Source organism: Chiloscyllium plagiosum, chromosome 29, assembly GCF_004010195.1.
Source record: "Chiloscyllium plagiosum isolate BGI_BamShark_2017 chromosome 29, ASM401019v2, whole genome shotgun sequence".
In the NCBI taxonomy this organism is placed as follows: domain Eukaryota; kingdom Metazoa; phylum Chordata; class Chondrichthyes; order Orectolobiformes; family Hemiscylliidae; genus Chiloscyllium; species Chiloscyllium plagiosum.
This window is the reverse complement of record NC_057738.1, coordinates 48,022,008-48,044,002: the sequence shown is the minus strand read 5'-3', so window position 1 is coordinate 48,044,002 and position 21,995 is coordinate 48,022,008. Positions and strand designations below refer to the sequence as shown.

At 43.2% G+C, this 21,995-nt stretch overlaps 1 protein-coding gene across 1 annotated transcript in view; it reads right to left on the bottom strand.

The window, feature by feature from the left end:
• Positions 1-14,426, bottom strand: part of LOC122564567 (alpha-taxilin-like) — an 88,821-nt gene extending 74,395 nt beyond the window's left edge. The window contains exon 1 of the mRNA XM_043719657.1: positions 13,770-14,426. Within this exon, the coding sequence (XP_043575592.1) occupies positions 13,770-14,403 (634 nt within the window). The 5' untranslated portion in view covers positions 14,404-14,426. The remainder of the gene's footprint in view (positions 1-13,769) is intronic.
• Positions 14,427-21,995: the final 7,569 nt, after the last annotated feature.

The following is a 21,995-nucleotide window of genomic DNA, read 5'->3' as shown; positions in this document are numbered from 1 at the left end:
GTGGAGGAGGTGCGGTGGAGGGCACCGTCGACCGCGTCGGGGGGGAAATTGCGGTCCTTGAAGAAGGTGGCCATCTGTGTTGTACGTATTTTGTACTGGTCCTCCTGGGAGCAGATGCGGCGGAGACGAAGGATTTGGGAGAATGGGATGGCGTTTTTACAGGGGGCAGGATGGGAGGAGGTGTAGTCCAGGTAGCTGTGGGAGTCGGTTGGTTTGTAGTAGATGTCCTTGTTCAAACCAACTGCCCCCCACAGCTACCTAGACTACACCTGCCCCCTTAGGAAAGATGTGGAAGGTTTGGAGAGGGTGCAGAGGAGATTTACCAGGATGTTGCCTGGAATGGAGAATAGGTCGTACGAGGATAGGTTGAGTGCTAGGCCTTTTCTCATTGGAACGGAGAAGGATGAGGGGTGACTTGATAGAGGTTTATAAGATGATCAGGGGAATAGATAGAGTAGACAGTCAGAGACATTTCCCTGGGTACAACAGAGTGTTACAAAGAGACATAAATTTAAGGTGAAGGGTGGAAGGTATGGGGGGATGTCAGGGGCAGGTTCTTTACTCAGAGTGGTGGGGACATGGAATGCACTGCCTGTGGAAGTGGCAGAGTCAGCATCATTGGTGACCTTTAAACGGCAATTGGATAGGTACATGGATAGGTGCTTAAGCTAGGACAAATGTTCGGCACAACATCGTGGGCCGAAGGGCCTGTTCTGTGCTGTATTGTTCTATGTTCTATTTAAAAAACAGCTTCTGAGGGCATATATGTGGCATGATTAACTCTTAATAGGAAGAAGAAGCCCATGTTCATGAAAGTATTGCTAGTTTACAAAATCACATGAACTGTTCTATGTTCTAGGTTCATAGTTCCTTGAAAGTGGAGTCGCAAGTAGATAGGATAGTGAAGGCGGCGTTTGGTATGCTTTCCTTTATTGGTCAGAGTATTGAGTACAGGAGTTGGGAGGTCATATTGCGGCTGTACAGGACATTGGTTAGGCCACTGTTGGAATATTGCGTGCAATTGTAGTCTCCTTCCTATTGGAAAGATGTTGTGAAACGTGAAAGGGTTCAGAAAAAACTTACAAGGAGCGTCGGAGACTGAGGGGTGACCTTATAGAGGTTTACAAAATTATGAGGGGCATGGATTGGGTAAAATCGGCAAAGTCTTCTCCCTGGAGTCGGGGAGCCCAGAACTAGAGGGCATAGGTTTAGGGTGAGACAGGAAAGATATGAGACACCGGAGGGGCAACCTTTTCACGCAGAGGGTGGTACATGAATGGAATGAGCTACCAGAGGAATTGGTGGAGGCTAGTACAATTGCAACATTTAAGAGGCATTTGGATGGGTATATGAATAGGAAGGGTTTGGAGGGATATGGGCCGGGTGCTGGCAGGTGGGACTGGATTGGGTTGGGATACCTGGTTTGCATGGACGAACTAGACCGCAGGGTCTATTTCCGTGCTGTACATCTCTATGACTCTATGTCAGGTATAGACAGCAGAGATCAAGTGTATCCTTAGAAGATTATAAAGGCATTAGGAGTATACTGGAGGGAAATCAGGTGGCCAAAAAAAAAGGGTCATAAGATAGCTTTGGTAAATAAGAGAATCCAGAGACATTCTATAAACACATCTAAATAAAATAACTATAGAGAGAATAGGACCCCTCGAAGATCAGCAAGAGGGCCTGTGTGTGGAACTGCAGATGAGGAAGACACTAGTTTGAGAGAAGATTTGTAGCTCGGGTGCTCGTTGTTGTGGTTCTGTTCGCTGAGCCGGGAATTTGTGTTGCAGACGTTTCGTCCCCTGTCTAGGTGACATCCTCAGGGCTTGGGAGCCTCCTGTGAGCGCTTCTGTGATCTTTCCTCCACCATTTGTAGTGGTTTGAATCTGCCCGTTCCGGTTGTCAGTTCCGGCTGTCCGCTGCAGTGGTCGGTATATTGGGTCCAGGTCGATGTGCTTATTGATTGAATCTGTGGATGAGTGCCATGCCTCTAGGAATTCCCTGGTTGTTCTCTGTTCGGCTTGTCCTATAATAGTAGTGTTGTCCCAGTCGAAATCATGTTGCTTGTCATGATGCCAGGGATGACAAGCAACATGAATTCGACTGGGACAACACTACTATTATAGTACAAGCTAAACAGAGAACAGCCAGGGAATTCCTCGAGGTATGGCACTCATCCACAGATTCAATAAGCACATCAACCTGGACCCAATATACCGACCACTGCAACGGACAGCTGGAACTGACAACCGGAAGCAGCAGATTCAAACCACTACAAATGCTGGAGGAAAGATCACAGAAGCACTTCACAGGAGGCTCCCAAGCACTGAGGATGTCACCTAGACAGGGGACAAAACATCTGCAACACAAATTCCCGACTTGGCGAACAGAACCACAACAACGAGAAAGACACTACACTGGTATTTTGCATCAGTTTTTATTGTGGAAAAGAACATGGAAGATACAGAATGTGGAGAAATAGACAGTAACATCTTGAAAAATGTCCATATTATAGAGGTGGTGGTGTTAGATATCTTAAAATACACAAAGATGGATAAATCCTCAGGACATGATCAGATGTACCCTAGAACTCTGTGGCAAGCTCGAGAAGGGATTGCTGGGCCTCTTGCTGAGAATTTGGATCACTGATAGTCACAGGTGAGGTGCCGGAATACTGGAGGTCGGCTAACGTGGTGCCATTATTTAAGAATGATAGTAAGGATTAGTCAGGGAACTAAAGACCGATAAGCCTGACATCCATGGTGGCCAAGTTGTTGGAAGAATCCTGAGAGACAGGATTTATATGCATTTGAATAGGCAAGGACTGATTAGGAATAATCAACATGGCTTTGTGCGTGGGAAATCATGTCTCAATAACTTGATCCAATAACTTTGAAGTAACAAAGAGGACTGACGAGGGCAGAGTGACAGACATGATCTATATGGAGGAAGAACGCCTCATCTTCCGCCTCGGAACACTTCAACCCCAGGGCATCAATGTGGACTTCAACAGTTTCCTCATTTCCTTGGATGCTGCCTGAACTGCTGTGCTCTTCCAACATCACTAATCCAGAATCTGGTTTCCAGCACCTGCAGTCATTGTTTTTACCTCGATGATCTATATGGACTTCATTAAAGTGTTTGACAAGGTTCCTCATGGGAAACTGGTTAACAAAGTTAGATCACATGGAATATAGGGAGAACTAGCCATTTGGATACAGAACTGGCTGAAAGGTAGGAGACAGAGTGGTGGTGGAAGGTTGCTTTTCAGTCTGGAGTCCTGTGACCAGTGGTGTGCCACAAGGATCGGTGCCGTGTCCAATGCTTTTCGCCATTTATATAAATGATTTGGATGTGAACATTGGAAGTATGTTAGTACGTTTGCAGATGACACCAAAAGTGGATGTGTTGTGGACAGCAAAGAAGGTTACCTCAGATTACAGCAGGATCTTGATCAGATGGGCCAATGGGCTCAGGAGTGGCAGATTGATTTAGATAAATGTGAGGCGCCGCATTTTGGAAAGGCAAATCAGAGCAGTACTTATACACGTGATGGTAAGGTCCTGGGGAAGTGTTGCTGAATAAAGAGACCTTGAAGTGCAGGTCCACAGTTCCTTGAAAGTGGAGTTGCAGGTCAATAGGATAGCGAAGATGGCATTTAGTATGCTTACCTTTACTGGTGAGAGCACTGAGTATAGGAGTTGAGCAGTCATGTTGCAGCTGTGCAGGACATTGGTTAGGTCACTTTTGGAATATTGTGTGCAATTCTCAACTCCCTGCTTTCGGAAGGATATTGTGAGGGGGATTCAGAAACGATTTACAAGGATGTTGTCAGCGTTGGAGGGTTTGAGCTATAAAGAGAGGCTGAATAGGCTGAGGGCTGGCCATGGTTTATAAAATCATGAGGGGCATGGATAGGGTAAATAGACAAGGTCATTTCCTCAGGGTGGGTAAGTCCAGAATTGGAAGGCATTGGTTTAGCGTGAGAGGGGAAGGATTTAAAAACCACCTAAGCAGCAATCTTTTCACACATAGGGTGGTGCTTGTAGGGAATGAGTTACCAGAGGAAGTAGTGGAGGCTGGTACAATTACAACATTTAAAAGACATCTGGATGGGTACATAAATAGTAAGGGTTTAGAGGGATAAGGGCCAAGTGCGGGAAAATGCGACTAGATTAATTTAGGATGTCTAGTCAGCAAGGACAGGTTGGACCAAAGGGTCTGTTTCCAAGCTATACATCTCTAGGACTAATTGTTAAGGAAGTAGTAACAGAACACTTGGAAAATCATAATCTAATGAAGCAGAGTCAGCAGGGCTTCATGAAAATGAAAGTGTCTGACTAATTTATTTTTCAAGGGACTGGAGTTGAGAATGAATATAGGGTATAAGGAGGCAGGGAAAGAATTAAGTTCTGAGTTTTGTGAAACATGAGGTTCAGTTTAGCATGACTCAGATCAGAACTTAGTTAACAATGGAGTGCTGCAGGCAAGGGTAATGGTTTAAACAAGATGGAAAAGCATTCATTTTGTCAAGCCATTTAACAATATTGCAAGCATTCAGTATGAGGTCAGTTTAACAAGGAGAAAAGTATTCATTATGTGAAGCCAGTTATTCATTGTGTAACTGCCGATGGCTTATTCTTTACTATTGACACTTGTTGATTGTAACGGTCACCCAATTAATATTTATGTTGCCTTATCTGGATGTTCCTCCCTGTAAAATAACCACATAGCTCATTGAGAAACTGCTGATCCAGAGAAGACCATGAATTCATGAACCTGCGCATGTGGGTGATCGTTCTCTCTCCCTCCAGGGCCCGGAATAAAGATGAAGAAGGTAAAGCTAAATTGTGTCTCTGAGCATTTTGCTTTGACTGAGGGGGGAAATGGGATGAAAGAGTGACTGGATGTGTTGCATTTTCACGTCCACGAGGCATAGGACAAGGCACTTCACAAAATGCATAGTCACAAGATAGCTGTCCACTGTGTTGGAGGCAGTGTATTGGCATGGATCAAGAATTGGATCAAGGGCAGGAAACAAAGTGGGGCTAAGGGGATTTTTCCCAGGCTTGTAATTTGTAACCACTGGAGTCCACAGGGATCAGTATGGGATTATAACTGTTTACAATATGCATTAATGACTTGGAGAAAGGAAGTGAATGTACTGTCGGCAAATTTGCAGACAATACAAAAATAATGGAAAGGCCAAGTTACGAAAGGGAAACAAAGATTTTACAGAGAGCTATTGATAGGTTAAGTAAGTTGGCAAAAGGAATGTTTGAGAAAATGTGAAGTTGTTTAATTTGGATGGGTGAACTAAAGAAGAGTGTTATTTAAATGGAGAAAATCTGCACAAAGTTGTAACACAAAGAGATTTGGGAGTACATTGTACATAAAACAAAGAAAGCCCATAGTCAAAAAGACTAAAGGAATGTTGGTCCTTATTTCAAGGCGGGTCGAGCATAAGAGTAGGGCAATCTTAATGCAATTGTACAAGGTGATGGTGGGACCACATCTGGAGTACTGAGAGCAGTTTTGGTGTGCTTATTTAAGGAAAGATATTAATTCTTTGGAGGTACTTAAGAAAAAGGGAGGTGATGGCATTATCTAATCATGACCATGAATTCATTGTCGATGATCAGAAAACCCATTCACTAAAGTCCTTTCGCAAATTGCCATCTTATCTGGTCTTACCGACATGTACTGCCAGCCCCACAACACTGTCTGACTCTGAACTGACGTCTGGGCAATTAGGGATGGGTAATAAATGCTGGTCTAGCCAGCGGCACCTTCATCCTGTGGATGAATTAAAAGAAAAGTTCACTCAGACAATCCCCATTATGGAACGATTGCCTTACAAACACAGGTTGGGACTCTACTCATGGGAATTTAGAAGAATTCTTGGATTCTTAAGGGGCTCTTACATTGTAAACGCTGAAGGGTGTTCCCTTCGTGAGAGAGTCTCGGGCTTGTAAAAAAAGACACAGAACAAAGGGGCACCAATGAGAAGAGAAGCACTGTCCTTTCTCAGAGGGTTGAGAATACCTTGGAACAGAGAGCTGGGGGGGGGGGGGGGGAAGAGTCCTTGTGTATATTTATGGCTGAGAGAGATAATTTCCCTACTCAACAAGAATCTAAGGCTTATGAACAAAGTGCTCGTGAGAAGTGTTAGATTTCCCACAATCCTATTGAACAGGCAAGCAGGTTTGAGGGGCCAATTAGCCTACTGCTGTTGCTGTTCCTATTTTCCATGTTCTTAACAGTATGAGCATTGTAATAAATCCTGGAAGCAACATAAATACAAACATACGTCACTGTTGAATCAGAAAGCACATCTCACATGGTGAATCCATTAGTTTCAGAGTTCCTTCTGGATCAGGTGTGATATTGTCACAATTAACCATACAAAAAACAGGCATTGAGGCAGAATACATCTCTTTGGAAACTCACCATTGCATCAAGTAGGTGAAGATTGGGGGGCAGGGGGAGAAGAGTTCTTTGCAGCTACCATACACACCTGATGCACTACATGCATGTATCATTTATAAAAGTAAAGTAACAAAAAAACAAACTTTTACAAAGTGTAATGTTTTGGATAGAGTATAACCTTGGCAAGCTGACCTCCTCAAAACAAAGTTTTGTTACTCTTCACCCTCCCTCCATGCAATCACTAAACTGACGACTGTTGCAAAGGCAGACACGTAACTGGAGTGAGATATGCGTGTCGGCAACAGTGTAATCACAAGGAGAAGATAATCAGTGAAACTGTGCAAGGATCAGCACTTCATTCCCTCGTTATCATCTACATTTATGGCCTTAAGCAAACTAATTCTTAGCCTTACGTTTGGAGAGGAGGCTAAAATAAATAGATACAATCAAGTTAAAGTTCCAGGAAAAAAGTTACATTGGTAAAAATCAAACAAAAATAGAAAATGAAATAAAAAATAGAAACATTTTGTCACCACCAGGTCTGACTATAGCAATCCTCTCCATAAACTTTTAACTCAACTAAAACTCTGCTAATATTTTCCTGGCCCACTTATACTGAACAACATCAGTTTTATATCTACTAAATGCCTCAAGTTGAAACTTCACTGCCTTATGTTCAAATGCCTTCAGTCTTTCCCCATCCAATTCTGTCACCTAGCAACTCTAATTCTCTAAACCTACAGTCTTCAGACGATACTGCATTCTGTTGACTCTGGCCTCTTCTAATTCTGTTAACACCAGTGTCTTGAAACGATTTCATCCAAAAAATAAGAATTTTCTCCTTAAACCTCTCTGACAAAGTCCACTATCTTTACCAAAAGGTTTTGTTATCCGTTCCAATACTTACCTTGTTTGGCCTCAGCATCCACCTTTGTCCAACTGAGTAGCACTTTCGGACATTAATCCAGTTGAAGATACCACGTAAAATACAAATTGCTTTGCTAGTGTACCAGGACAAGAATGAGCAAAAAAAAGTATAAGGAAGAGAACAGAGAAGAAGTGTCATATAATTACTGGAGGTGATTGGAATGGTTCTAGTTCTACTACAGGTAAAGGAACAAGCTGTTTGGCTAGTCTCTAAGTGGTTGAGGTCTTCTCTATGATTTTAACAGTACATATGTTGGCGGTAAAGTCCATAAAATATATAAAAGGCAGCATAAATAACCGAATAATATAATTCAATAATGAATTAAGGATAGGACAATAACTTACATATGCTAGGAACTAAATTAGGATGCAGAACCGCGAAGATTACAATCTACCTGCAATCCATGCAAATTGTAATTAGGTACATAAAATTAGAGCGATGAATACCATAAGACATGGAAGGAGAACCAGGCCATTCGTCCCAGTGAGGAGAAAGGCAGGACTGCAGATGCTGGAGGTCATAGTCAAGGGTCACCTCCAGTGATTGTATGGCACCTCTGTTCTCTTCCTTGTACATTTTTGTTGCTCATTCTTGTCCACACTAGCAAAGCAATTTGCATCTTATGTGGTATCTTCGACTGGATTAATGTCCAAAAGTACTACTCAGTTGGACAAAGCCTTCATCATGGCTTATGCCCAAAAAATCAATTCTCCTGCTCTTTCGATGCTGCCTGACCTGCTGTGCTTTTCCAGCACCACACTCTCAACGATTGGCCCATTGAGTCTGTTCTGCCACAAAGTTAGATCACAACTGTAATAGCCCTGACAAGGTTCTTGGGCATTACTAATTAATTTCCCTTTGAAGCTCACTGAGTATGGGTTCCCTGGGTAACAAGCAATAGCCTGCCCAGTAATATACCAAGGCTATACCTGAGGTTACGTTTGTGTCTGGGAGTCACTGGAGAGGGAGCCTACAGTGTCCACTAATACTCTCAATGTCTTTAGAAAGAGATGGGTACCGTAGGGCATACAGAGCTTTATTATCTCCACCCAACCCCATTTTGATTTAGACTCTTCCTGCTCTCCCTACCCTGTCCCTCTCACTTGATAGTTTACATTGCCCATAATGGGCTTTGCATGTAGATGTCTAATTGGCTGTAGGGGGTCCAAAGGTGGGAGTTTATAGTTAAACACAATAAACCAAGTCATGGGGAATCAATAGTGAGAAAGCTGCTTGGTTTTGTGAGATAACATTTCCAGATAGAAGAAAAAAAAGGAAAACAAAATAAAGCAGACCCAGCACAAGTTATGCTCGTGTCTTGGTGTCACTGGAGAGGGAGCATGCAGTGCCCAATGCTCCTGATGCCTTTACAGAAAGGTGGCACCTCAGGGGATATTTCCTCCCCCTACTTCACTTTGATTTAGACCCTGCCCACTATACCACCCCCACACTTTGATGATCTATATTGCCCGTAATAGGTTTTGCATGTAAATTTCTAACTGGCTACATGGGTGATTTACTGGTGGCAATTAGTAGTTAAAACAAAAAAGTCCCTGATTTGGTGGTGGGAAAGCCATTTGATTGCATTTGTGTAGCACAGTGGTAGTAACCCTACCTTTCAACCAGGAGGCTCAAGTTCAAGTTCCACTTGCTCCAAGAGTGTGTCACAAGATCTCTGAACAGGTTGATTAGAAAATATCTATAAAGCAGACCCAGTAGGGACTCTTGTGGCATGGTGGCAGTTTCCATGCCTTTGAATCAGGAAGCCCAGGATCAACTCCCACCAGCTTCGGAGGTGTGCAATAACATCACTGAACAGGCTGATTAGAAAGTATCCATAAACCATAAAGCAGATCCAGGTGCCTTGTCTATACTGGGTTTTGCATCTAAGTTTCTAACTGGCTAAAAGAGAGACTTACTGGTGGCTGTTAATGGTTTAAGATAATTTTGCAGTGATTTGGTGGTGGGAAAGCCAGTCCATTGCATAACACTTCTGGACATTAAAAATAAATAAAAAATATAAAGGGATGGGTCTGCCATCTGTAGTGGCCCTACTTTGATGTTCAACAATAAACAACGTTCCTTTCAAGTTGTGCTTCCTGAGTTATCACATTAGCTGATCTGATAATCCACATATTCATTCCAGTACTGGGGCAAATAGGGGTTGTATAGATGAGATGGCACCACACTAGTGCAGGAAGGCAGGGTTTAACCAAATAATAGGAAAATGTGGAAATCTATGGCACAAAGGTAAACAAATGATGTTGTCATAACCTAAGCATACCATAGGGTTGTTCTCCAATTAAACAGACAACTGTGGCAGTTTACCCTGAGGGTCACCATAGTTTAGGTGAGTGCAAAGGTTGAGAAGCAGATGCCTTTATGGCAACCTGAGCCAGCATGAAAATTCAGCACATGCTATTGGCATCACTGCCTAACAAAACAGATATCTGTCCAAATGAATTAGAGTCAAGAGTGTGGTGCTGGAAAAGCACAGCAGGTCAGGCAGCGTCAGAGATGCAGGAAAATCGACGTTTTGGGCAAAAGCCCTTCAAAAGGAATGAGTCTGGGAGCGGGATGGGGAAAATGAGGAAACTGGTGAAATCTACATTGATGCCCTGGGGTTGGAGGGTCCCGAGGCAGAAGATGAGGCATACTCTTTCTCCAGACGTCGGGTGGTAAGGGAGTGGCAATGGAGGCGGCCCAGGACCTGAATGTCCTCAGCAGAGTGGGAGGGGGAGTTGAAGTGTTTGGCCACGTGTCAGTGGGGTTGATGTGTGAGTGTCCCGGAGATGTTTTCTGAAGTGCTCTGCCAGTAGGCGTCCGGTTTTCCCCAATGAAGAAGAGACCGCATCGGGAGCAACGGATACAGCAAATGACGTGTGCAAGTGCAGGTGAACCTTTGATGGATGTGAAAGGCTCCTTTGGGGCCTTGGATGGAGGTGAGGGAAGGTGTGGGCACTGGTACTGCAGTTCCTGCAGTGGCAGGGAAAGGTACTAGGAGGGGAGAGTGGGTTTTTGAGAGGGGGGGGTGGGGCAGGGGGTTACGGACCTGATGAGGTAGTCACAGAAAGAAGTGTCTTTATGGAAAGCGGATAGGGGTGGGGAGGGAAACATCTCTCTGGTGGTGGGGTCTGTTTGTAGGTGATGGAAACATTGGAGGATGATGCGATGTATAACTCCAAATGAGTTAACCAACTCTATGTCACAAGGAAAGACTGCAAAGGACATCAACTCTGCTTCAGGAGGTCTGAATGCTTTGGCTATATTGTTTACACACAAAAGCTGCTCAGCCAGCTGAGAGCCAATCACATAGTTGTTGGCAGGCAGAAGGCCTCGTCATTGACAATTGGTCACAACTCCATAAACCAAATCAGCTACTTGCTGCTGGCTGAATCTTACTTCACATGCACCACCTGTTGCCAGCTCATTTGCAACTAACCTTCCCCCACTTGAACAAAAATAAGTAACATACTTGTCAAGTGTGCAGTAATCCCTTACACTATCCTCACCTTTTAAAAAATAGCCCTTTCTCTATTTCCGTCCACAACCATAAAGCAGCTCTCATCACCTCACCAAAGGAAGGATGTGCTGGAGGGATTCAGAGATTCATCAGGATGTCGTCTGGGATAGAGTAACTTAGCTGAAGGCAGGCTCAGGTTGTTTTCTTTAGAACAGAGAGGGCTGAGGGGGGGATCTGATGGAGGTGTATAGAATTACGAAGGGTATGGACAGAGTGGATAGGAAGCAGCTGTCCACATTAGTGAAAGAGTAAATAACAAGGGGGCATAATTTTAGGCTGAAGGACAGGAGGCTTCAAGGAGATTTGAGGAAAAATCTTTTAGAAGGTGGTGGGAATCTGGAATGCACTGCCTGGAAAGGTAGGAGAAAGGAAACTTCAGCAGCTTTTGAAAAGTACTATTCAAGACTATGGGCCAAGTGTTGGAGAGTGCGATTAGTGTAGATAGATCAGTATGTACTCGATGGGCTGAAAGGCCTCATCTCTGCTGTCATGCTATGTTGAGAATAGGTTTCTACTAGTGGATGAACCTCAATGTCGGGGACACAGTTACAGAGTAAAGAGACATTCACTTAAAAAGGAGGTGCAAAGGTTTTTTCCTCCCAGAGGGTTGTGAAATTTTGAAATTCTCTAAACCAAAGAGTGTGTGGAAGCTAAATCACAAAATATTTAAAGAGGATGCAGACAAAGTTTTGAAATAGACGAGTTGAGGTATAGGATGAGCTGGAAAGAAATTGTTGAGGTCTGCAACAGCCATGATCTTAGAATAGTAGACAGACTTAAGATCTTCCACTCATGCTCCTATTTCTCACGTTCTTACTCGAGTGGTAGCAAGTATATTTAAATATGAGGTGTGAAGCCAGTGTAGCTAGAGAAGTAGCAAGTGAATGACACGGTTTAGCAATCTCACAAACACCAATTCTGATCTAAACATTCTAGTCCTGAATATCAGTGGACAATTAACTCACTGGAGGAAGAAATTCCACAAATATTGCCATCCTCAATGCGGGAGCCCTGCATATCAGTACAAGAGATAAGGGTGAAGTTTTGCAAAAATCTTCAGCCAGAAGAAGCGTTGAGTGGAACGGCTCAAGACACTGAAACAATATGGAAAATTGGCCAGGTATGTACAAGCAGCAAGATTATCCGGCATCACCAATCACCACCTCATAAGTCCACTCTTGATTATCAATAAAAAGTGACAGGACATGTCATCAACAGCACGATCAAGCAGCACTTGCTTGGCAATACACTACTTACTGATGCGCAGTTTAAGCTCCACCAAGATCACTCAGCTCCTAACCTCAATACAGCCTTAATTCAAATATGGACAAAAGAGCTGAATTCCAGAGTGACTACATTGATAGAGGTTACATTTGAATAAGTGTGGCATCAAGAATCCTCAGCAAAAAGAGAATCAATCAGAATCAGGGGCTAAATTCTCCTGCTAGTTAGACTCTGAGCACAAAGGAAGTGGTTTTTGGAGGTCAGACATTGGAGCTCCAGGACATCACTGCAGGAGTTCCTCAGAGTAATATTCTCAGCCCAGGCATCTTCAGCTGCTTCATTAATGACCTTCCCACCAATTCAAGGTCAGGAACTAGGACATTCAGATGATTTCAAGACATTTAGCACCATTCATAATTGCACAGATACTGAAGCAGTGCGTTTCCAATGCAGTGGTGAGGAAGTCAGAAAGCCACATTGGGGTCAGTCCCACTTTTACTTCTTTTTCCTGACATACTGGGGACTCAAGGATTAAACATTCCACTGCTAAAAGGACTCACTGCAGTATCAATTGCATGCCTGTCCTCTTACAGAATGAGAGAGGTCACCACAGCAGGGGGGGGGGGGGGGGGGGGGGGGGGGTGGGGGCTGGCTGACTGACTCTCAGAACTGAATCCTCTGGAGCCATACATGTGGATTCCACTTGCAGCCTCAGACAATGGTATTTGTCCTTGCGCTGAATTGTCCTGCACTGAATTGTCTGTTCACGCTTGGAAATATATCATCTTTTCTTCAGTGTTGCCGAGTCAAATATCTGAACTGCCCCTCCAATGGCTTTGGCAGACTACCTACACCAAATGGGTTGCAGTGGTTCAAGGCGGCAACTCCCCGCTACCTTCTGAAGAGGTAACTAGGGATGGAGAATAGAATGCTGGTCTAGCCAACAGCACCCACATCCCATGACTCAAATGAAAGACCACAGATGGCAAAAGTCATAGCTAGTGAGTTTCCACAGTATATACACATCTTAAACCTATACTCTCTAGTTTTGAACTCCCTTACCCTGGGAAAAAGCTCTTGGCTATTTACAGTGTCCATTCTTTTCATGATTTTATAAACCTCTATAAGTCCCCTCTCAAACTCCAACATTCCAGGAAGAATAACCCCAGCCTTTTCAGCCTCATCCTTTAAGCTCAAATCCTCCAATCCTGACAACATCCTTGTAAATCTTTTCTGAACCCTTTCAAGTTTCACAACATCTTTCCAATGCAGGGAGGCCAGAATAACACACATTATTCTAAAAGTGGCCTAACCAATGTCCTGTAAAGGAAAGCATATCTTCACTGCCCCATTTTCAAGGACCTCAATGTGCACCAATGGTCTCTTTGTTTGGTAACACTCTCCAGGACCTTACCATTAAGTGTACAAGTCTTGTCCTGATTTGCTAGAGGTGGTAAGGTCTATTGGTCCTAAGGGTCTTCAATGGGGCCACCTAATTTTATTCTCTTATTTGTTATTCTACATTTCAGGATTATTTGAAATACAATATTGATTGGATTACTACAAATACTACAAAATGTATTAAACTAATTACAGAAAAGTGAAAAGAGAAAAGTCACGAAATCTAACTGAACATGTTGCTGTTATCCTCGACTGACTTACCTAATGCTTTGGCTTTCTTCTTTTCTGGAGCTTTTTTCTGATCCTTGTTGTTAGGAATATCTCCATTTTCTTTCACATCTTCCACACGAGCCTCTGCCTTCACAGCTTTTTCAATGTCTTCACTTATCCCCCCACATACAATCTCCCGCACACCATTTCTCAGAGGCTCTCTATTAACACATTTTTCTGCTTCTTCCATTTCAGGTGACTCCTCAGGTTGTACAGTAGAACCCTGTTCAGCCAGATTGCAGCAATATGTGTTCAGTATGTCTTCAAGCTGTCTACTAAGCTCATCTGAAACATCAGCAGTTGAAGGTTCAGTTGGGAGATTATGCAAGCCATTTACAGCAGAAGGATTTTGAACAACTAATGACTCACTGCTATCTCCTGCATTTGTTCCATTCAGTATGTCATCACTGGTGCTTGCATTATCATGGTTTGGATCAAGCCCATTCTGATCATCTGATTTTTTGCAAATTTCATAATTGGTTTCAGGTCCAGTAGACTGAGCAACATCCAGAGTATCCTCTCTGCCAACAATATCTGTCCCTTCAGCTGATAAGCCACCAACCATTATACCCTCATGACCATCAGCAGGTGGACTGAACCCGCTTTCAGAATCTTGATTCTTCATGGCTTACGTTAAAAACCTATACAGAAACAAAAGGAAAAGCAATTACCCACTAGAATTCAATTACATTTTAAAATTTGAATTATTTCAAATATTTCAGTCAGCCATTTTGGCAACTATTCAGAAGTACCTTTGTATGGAGAAATGAATAGTTTGAAGAGGCATTTTAATTCTAAAGTTACCCTTTATTAAATATTAATATTACAGTTGTAAAAGTTGCCTATACAGTAGAAGCTGAGATTATCAAAGATTTAATATACTGGATGGTCACTGGAGGAAAATAAACTTTTTTTCCTCCCTTATTGTACAGTACAGAAGAAACTCTTTGGTCCATTGAGTATGTAATGACCAAAAACTATGTCAAAGTTACTCTAGTTCCACTTTGAATACTTGGTCCAATTCCTCGCATATTGTGGCATTTCAAGTGCTCATTCAAGTCCGTTTTAAAGGTTGAGCGGTTTTCTGCCTCTACTACACTTCTAAGCAGTGCATTCCAGATTCTCACCATCCTCTGGGTGAAAACATTTTTCCTCAAATCCCCTCTAAAATACCTGCCTTTCACCTAAAATAGTGCCTCTTTGAAATTTAACCTGCAACTAAGGGGGAACAGTTGCTCTTTATCAACCCTGTCCATGCCCCTCAATCTTATTCACATCAGTCAGGTACTCCCTCAGCCTAATCTGCTCCAAATGAAACTGCCTGAGCTAACGCAGCCTCTCCGAAATGCTCCATCCCAGACAACACCCTGGTGGATTTCATCTGCATCCCCTTCAGTGCAACTCGATCCTTCCTATGGCGTGGCGACCAGAACTGTGCACAGTACTCTACCTGTGGCCTAACCAAAGTCCTGTACAGCTCCAACATAACCCCTCTGCATTTCTAATCTATGCCACAACTGATAAAGCCAAGTGTCCTTATGCCTCAACTACCTCCCCTATTAATCTATCCTCCCACCTTTGGGGATCTGTGGATAAGTACCCAAAACTCTTCTGTTCCTCTGAACTTCCGAGAATCCGGCCATTCATTGTATACACCCTCGTATTGCTACTTTTTCCAAAATGCATCAACTCACACTTTTCAGAGTTAAATTCTATATCTGCCATTGCTGTGCCCATGGAACTAACCTGTCCATATCCCCGTGTAACCCAAGACGTTCCTTTTCATTGACAACCACCCAGCCAATCTTCATGTCATCTGCAATCTTACTACAACCCCTACTACATTTTCTTCTGTATCATTTATATATACCAGGAACAATACTAACCAAGAATGTTACCTGGACTCCTGGGGTTAGGTTGCTTGGAGAGATTACACAAATTAGATCTGTATTCTTTAGCATTCAGTAGATTATTCTTTAACATTCAGTAGGTTAAAGGATAATTTAATCGAAATCTTCAAGATGTTAACAGAAAGATGCAGGTTAGATAAAGATAAACTATTTCAACTGGTTGGGGATTCTAGATCTAGGGCACTTAGTCTGAGAATTAAGGCCAGACCATTCAGGAGATGCTTTATCCTCACAAAACCTCAAACCAAGACGTAGTGACATTTCGTCCCACGTGGTTGTCCCTGTGTTCCACGTGATCTAACCTTGCTAATCAGTCTACCATGAGGAACCTTGTTAAATGTTTTACTGAAGTCCATATAGATCACACCCACCACTCTACCCTCATCAATCCTCTTTGTTACTTCTTCAAAAAGCTCAATCAAGTACATGAGACATGATTTCCCGTGCACAAAGCCACATTGACTACCCCTAACCAGTCCTCGCCTTTCCAAAAGGATGTAAAACAGGATTCTCTCCAACAATTTAACCATCACCAATGTCAGGCTCACTAACCTTTCAATCACTGGCTTTTCCTTACCACCTTTCTTATATAATGGCACCACGTTAGACAACCTCCACTTTCGCAGCACCTCACTTGTTACAATTGAATATACAAGTATCTCAGCAAGGAGCCCAGCAATCACTCCCCTTCCTGCAAAGGTGTAGGGTACACCTGATCAGGTCCTGGGGATTTGTCCACCTTCGCGTGTTTTAAGACATCCAGCTCCACCTCCACTGTAATAGATGGTGACATCTTGAAAAATGTCTATTTCCCCACATTCTGTACCTTCTGCGTCCTTCTCCACAGTAAATACTGATGCAAAATACACGTTTAGTATCTTCCCCCATCTCCTGAGGTTCCATACACCGGCTGCGTTGCTGATCTTTGAGGGGCCCTATTCTCTCCCTAGTTACTCTTTTGTCCTTAGTGCATTTACAGAATCCCTTTGGATTCTCCTTAACCCTATTTGCCAAAGGTATCTCATGTCCCCTTTTTGCCCTCCTGATTTCCCTCTTATGTATTACTTTTATATTCTTCTAAAGACTCACTCGATCTCTGCTGTCTATACCTGACATATGCTTCCTGCTTTTTCTTAACCAAACCTCCAATTTCATTCGTCATTCAGTATCCCCACACCTACCAACCTTGCCTTTCACCCTAACAGGAACATACTGTCTCTGGACTCTAGTTATCTCATTTGTGAAGGCTTCCCATTTTCCAGTCATCCCTTTACCTGCAAACATCTGCCCCCAATCGACTTTTGAAAATTCTTGCCTAATACTGTCAAATTTGGCCTTCCTCCCATTTAGGACTTCAACTTTTACATCTAGTCTATCCTTTTCCATCACTATTTTAAAACGAATAGAATTATGGTCGCTGGCCCCAAAGTCTTCCCCCACTGACACCGCAGTCACCTGTCCTGCTTTATTTTCCAAGAGTAGATTAAGTTTTGCACCTTCTCTAGCAGGTAAATCCACATACTGAATCAGAAAATTTTCTTGTACACGCTCAACAAATTCCTCTCCATCTAAACTCTCAACGCTACGGCAGTCCCAAACTTTGTTTGGAAAGTTAAAATCCCCTACCATAACCATCTGATTATTCTTACAGTCAGAGTTATACAACACAGAAACATACCCTTCGGTCCAACTTGTCTGTGCCGACCAGATATCCTGAACTGATCTAGTCCCATTTGCCAGCATTTGGCCAATATCCTTTTAAAGCCTTCCTATTCATAGGACTGTGGTGACTTTGCATTCCACAACAGGGATCAGTACTTGAACCCCAGCTGTCTGCTGGGACAGACACAGTGGAAGTAGCAGCACAATAATATACACAGTCAGCAGGGAGTTGCATTGGTAGCCCTCAACATTGACTCTGAATCCCACAAAGTCTCATGACTTCAGGTTAAACATAGGCAGGATAAAGGAAGCCTCCTGCTCGTTATCATGTTGTCTCTCGGCTGACGAATCAGTACTCTGTGTTGAACAATGGAGGAGACACTGAACATGGCAAGGATACTAAATGCACTCTGGGTGGGAGATTTCATTGTCCACCATGAACAGTAGCTCAGCAGCAGCACTACTGATCAATATGGTCGTGACTTTAATGACACAGCTGCTAGACTGGGTCTGTAGCACTTGGTGAGGGTAGGGGAAAAAAAAACTTCACCTCATCCATATCAATCTTCTGGCTGCAGGTGGATATGTCCATGATTATCACATCGCCATTGTGGGAATGAAGTCCCTCCTTCACATTAAGAATACTTTCCATCGTGATAAGTGGAACTATTATCATGCTAAATGGACTGATGAACAGATCCAGCAACTCAAGACTGGGCATCCATGAGGCAGTATGGGCCATCAACAGCAGAACTGCATTCTAGCACAACTTCATGGCATTGCATACCCCCCATTCAACCATTACGATCAAGCCAGGGATCAACTCTGGTTCAATGGAAAGTGCAGGAGGGCATGCCAGGAGCAACACCAGGCACACCGGAAAATGAAGTGCCAACATGGTGAAGCCACCAGTAGGATGACTTGCATTTCAAATAGCATAAGTAGCAAGTGATAGACACAGTTAAGTGATCCCACAACCAACGGATGAGATCTAAGCTCTGCAAGCTTGCCAAAACCAGTAACAAGTGGCAGTGGATGATGAGACAACTCACTGTTGGAGGTGGCTCCACAAACATCCCCATCCTCAATGAAGGAACAACCCAGCACAATAGTACAAAAAACAAGGCTGAAGCATTCTTAGCCAAGTGGATGATCCACCTCAGCCTCCTCCAGTGGCCCCCAGCATTGTAGATACCAGTCCTTCAGACAATTCAATTCACTCCATATGATATTAAAAGAACAATTGGAGGCAATGGATACCAAAAAAGCTATGGGCCTTGACAACATTCCGACAATAGTAATGAAGACTGTGCTCCCCTAGCCAAGACCTTTCAGTACAGTTACAACACGAACATCTACATCGTAATGTGGAAAATTGCCCAGGAATGTCCTGTACATAAAAAACAGGACAAATCCAAACCAGGCAATTATGGCCCCATCAGTCTATCCTCAATCACTAGTGATGGAAGCTGTCAGAGTTTCCATCAAGTAGTATCAGCTCAGCAACAACTTGCTCAGTTACGCCCTGGTAAAAACAATGACTGCAGACGCTGGAAAGCTTCAGCAGGAATACGGGCTTTTGCCCGAAACGTCAATTTTACTGCTCCTCGGATGCTGCCTGAACTGCTGTGCTTTTCCAGCCCACTCTAATCTAGACTCAGTTACACCCAGCTTGGGTTCTGCAAGACCAATCAGGTCCTGACTTCATTACAGCCTTTGTTCAAACGTGGACAGAAGAGCTGTGGTGAGAGCAGCTGCCCTTGACATCAAGGCTGCATTTGACCAAGTATGGCTTCAAGGAGCCCTAGCAAAACTGGAATTAATGCTTATTAGGGGGAAGAAAAATGTCCACTGGTCTTTGTCATATCTGGCTAACTAGATGGTCATGGTTATGGGAGGTCAGTTAACTCACTTCCAGGTCATCTCTGCAGGAGTTCCTCGGGTCATGATCAAGGCCCAACCGTCTACAGCTGCTTCAACAATGACCTTCCCTCCATCATAAAGTCAGAAGTGTGTTGTTCTGTTCACCGACAATTGCACAATATTCAGCACTATTTTTTGCTTTATTCATCAACAAAATTAGGGCATGACTGACTAGACCCATCCCTAATTGACAGAGCAATTAACACCCAATGCAGTGTGTATGGGAGTCACATGTAGGTCAGACCAGGTAAGAACAGCAGTTTCCTTCCCTAAAGGACATTAGTGAACCCGATGAGTTTTCTGACAATTAGCAATTCATGGTCATCGTTAGACTCTTAATTTCAGATAGCTATTGATTTCATATTTCACCATCTGGTGTGGCAGAATTCAAACCTGGGTCCCCAGAACATTACCTGGACCTCCAGATTGATAGTCCAGTGATAATACTACTTAGCCATAACCTCCCCAGATGCAGCTCCAACAATACATGACATTATCTAGGACAAAGCAGCCTGCTCAATTGGCACCACATCCACAAACATCCACTCACTCCACCACACAGACTCAGTAGCAGTAGTGTATACCATATACAAAATGCACTGCAGAAACTCAAAAGATCCTTGCACAGCATGCCCACAACTATTCCCATCTACAATGACATGGGAACACCACCACCCTCCAAGTCTTCAACATCCTGACTTGCAAATATATCACTATACCTTTGCTGTCACTGTGTCAAAATCATGGAATTTCCTCCCCAATGGATCAACCCACAACATGGGAATTGCAAAGGTTCAAGAAGGCAATTATGACAGGCATCAATGCTGGTCAACCAGCGATGTACACATCCCATAAATGAATAAAAGGTGATTTAGATAAGTGAACTAAACGTAATATCAGCAAATTTGCAGATGACACAAAACAGTGAGAGGTGGATGCAGATAGGTTTTAAATTTTTTGTTCTGAAGAGTGACTGGACCCGAAACATTTACTCTGCTTTCTCTTTGCAGATGCTGCCAGATTTGCTGAGTTTTTCCAGCAATCCAGCTCTCAGAGTGGATGAGAACAGAGATATAGGGTGCAGGAGCAAACTGACCACAGCACCATGGACCAAGGAACCATTCAAGATGGAGGAGATAGCATAGTCAAGGGAATAGACACAGTTCAGAATTGACAGTTCTGAAGGCTGTGTTGACGATCTGGTGACCAGCTTCAGAATAACTCATCGGGTCTGCAGAGGAACCTGGACTGGGAGAGGAAAGATCCAGTTATCATAGTCCACAAAGATACCAAATGATACACGAAGAAAGAGGAGAGAAGTTCTGCTGAGGGAATATGAGCAGGATTGAAAAGCAGAATCAAAAAGGAAATAATCTCTGGATTACTACCTGAGCCATGAACTAATTGCCACAGGGTCAACAAAGTCCAAGAAGAAACTTGTACCTCAAGAGATTGGTGTGGGAGAAACATGTTTGAATTCATGTGACACTGGTGCCAATATTGGGGAAGAAGGGAGCTGTTCTGATAGGATGGGCTCCACCAGAATCATGCTGGGACCAAAGTCCTGATGAATCACATAACTAGGGCTATGGATAGGGCTTCAAACTAAATTGTGGATTGGTGCATTCAGTTGCATGGAAAATTATGGAAAAAGGGTTTCAGCAGAGGTTATTAAAGTTTCCGGGATAGAGTACAGAAAGGATCAGGAATCTAACTTCAGGCACAGCAGATAAGGTTCAACTATGAGGATGGGAACAGTCAACATAGGACTAAGGGTGTTCTACTTAAATGCAGACCATACACAAAACAAGGTGAATGAGCTGGTAGCACAGATTGAAATTGGCAAGTGTGATATTGTAGGTATCACAAAGGCATGTCTGAAGGGGATCATGGCTGAGAACCAAATAGAGGAATCTCGATTATCCAAATGACACAGGTGGAGAGTATTTTGTTCAGATAATTGAATGTTTGCATAATTGAATGCTGGAGAACAGAGTTTTGCCAGGTATTGGGGCTTTGCAATCTTGTTCGGATAGTCTGTGTCCAGATATATGCATCCTATTGAAAGGACAGGGTTGTCTTGTTGGTTAGTAAGTAAAATTAAATTGATAGAAAGAAGTCACAAAATTGAAACAGGTAGAATCTGTGGGGTAAATTACCCTGATGGGAGTTACGTATAGGCCTCCTCGCAGTAGTTGCAATAAAAGGATGAAATTAAGACGATGAGATATGGGGGCGGGGACAGATTCTGATTGAAACTTACAGAATACTGAGACGAACCTCAGAGTGAAGGGATGACCCTTTAGAACTGAAATGGAGAGTAATTTCTTCTGCCAGAAGGTGATAAGTCTGTGGAACTCATTGACGCAGAAGACTGTGGAGACCAGCCTACGGAGCAGATTTAAGATAGAAACAGATAGGTTCTTGGTTTGTTACACAGAGAATACAGGAAAACGTTGGGAAACACCTCAGCCATGTGAAATGGTGGGACACACTCAATGGGCCAAATGCTCATTCTGCTCAGTAACAGATCATTTACGCAGAATCGAGATCATGACTGGTAAATGACACTTCTGTAGAAGGAATGAACTTGGTTAATTGAAATGTCCCAAAGGTATCACAATTACAACCCGTTAGCTGAAAATCAGCATATTAACCATGTGCCAAAGTTAGTTATCTGTAAGGTTGATTTACAGAAAAGTCGTCTGCCGAAAACCCAAGA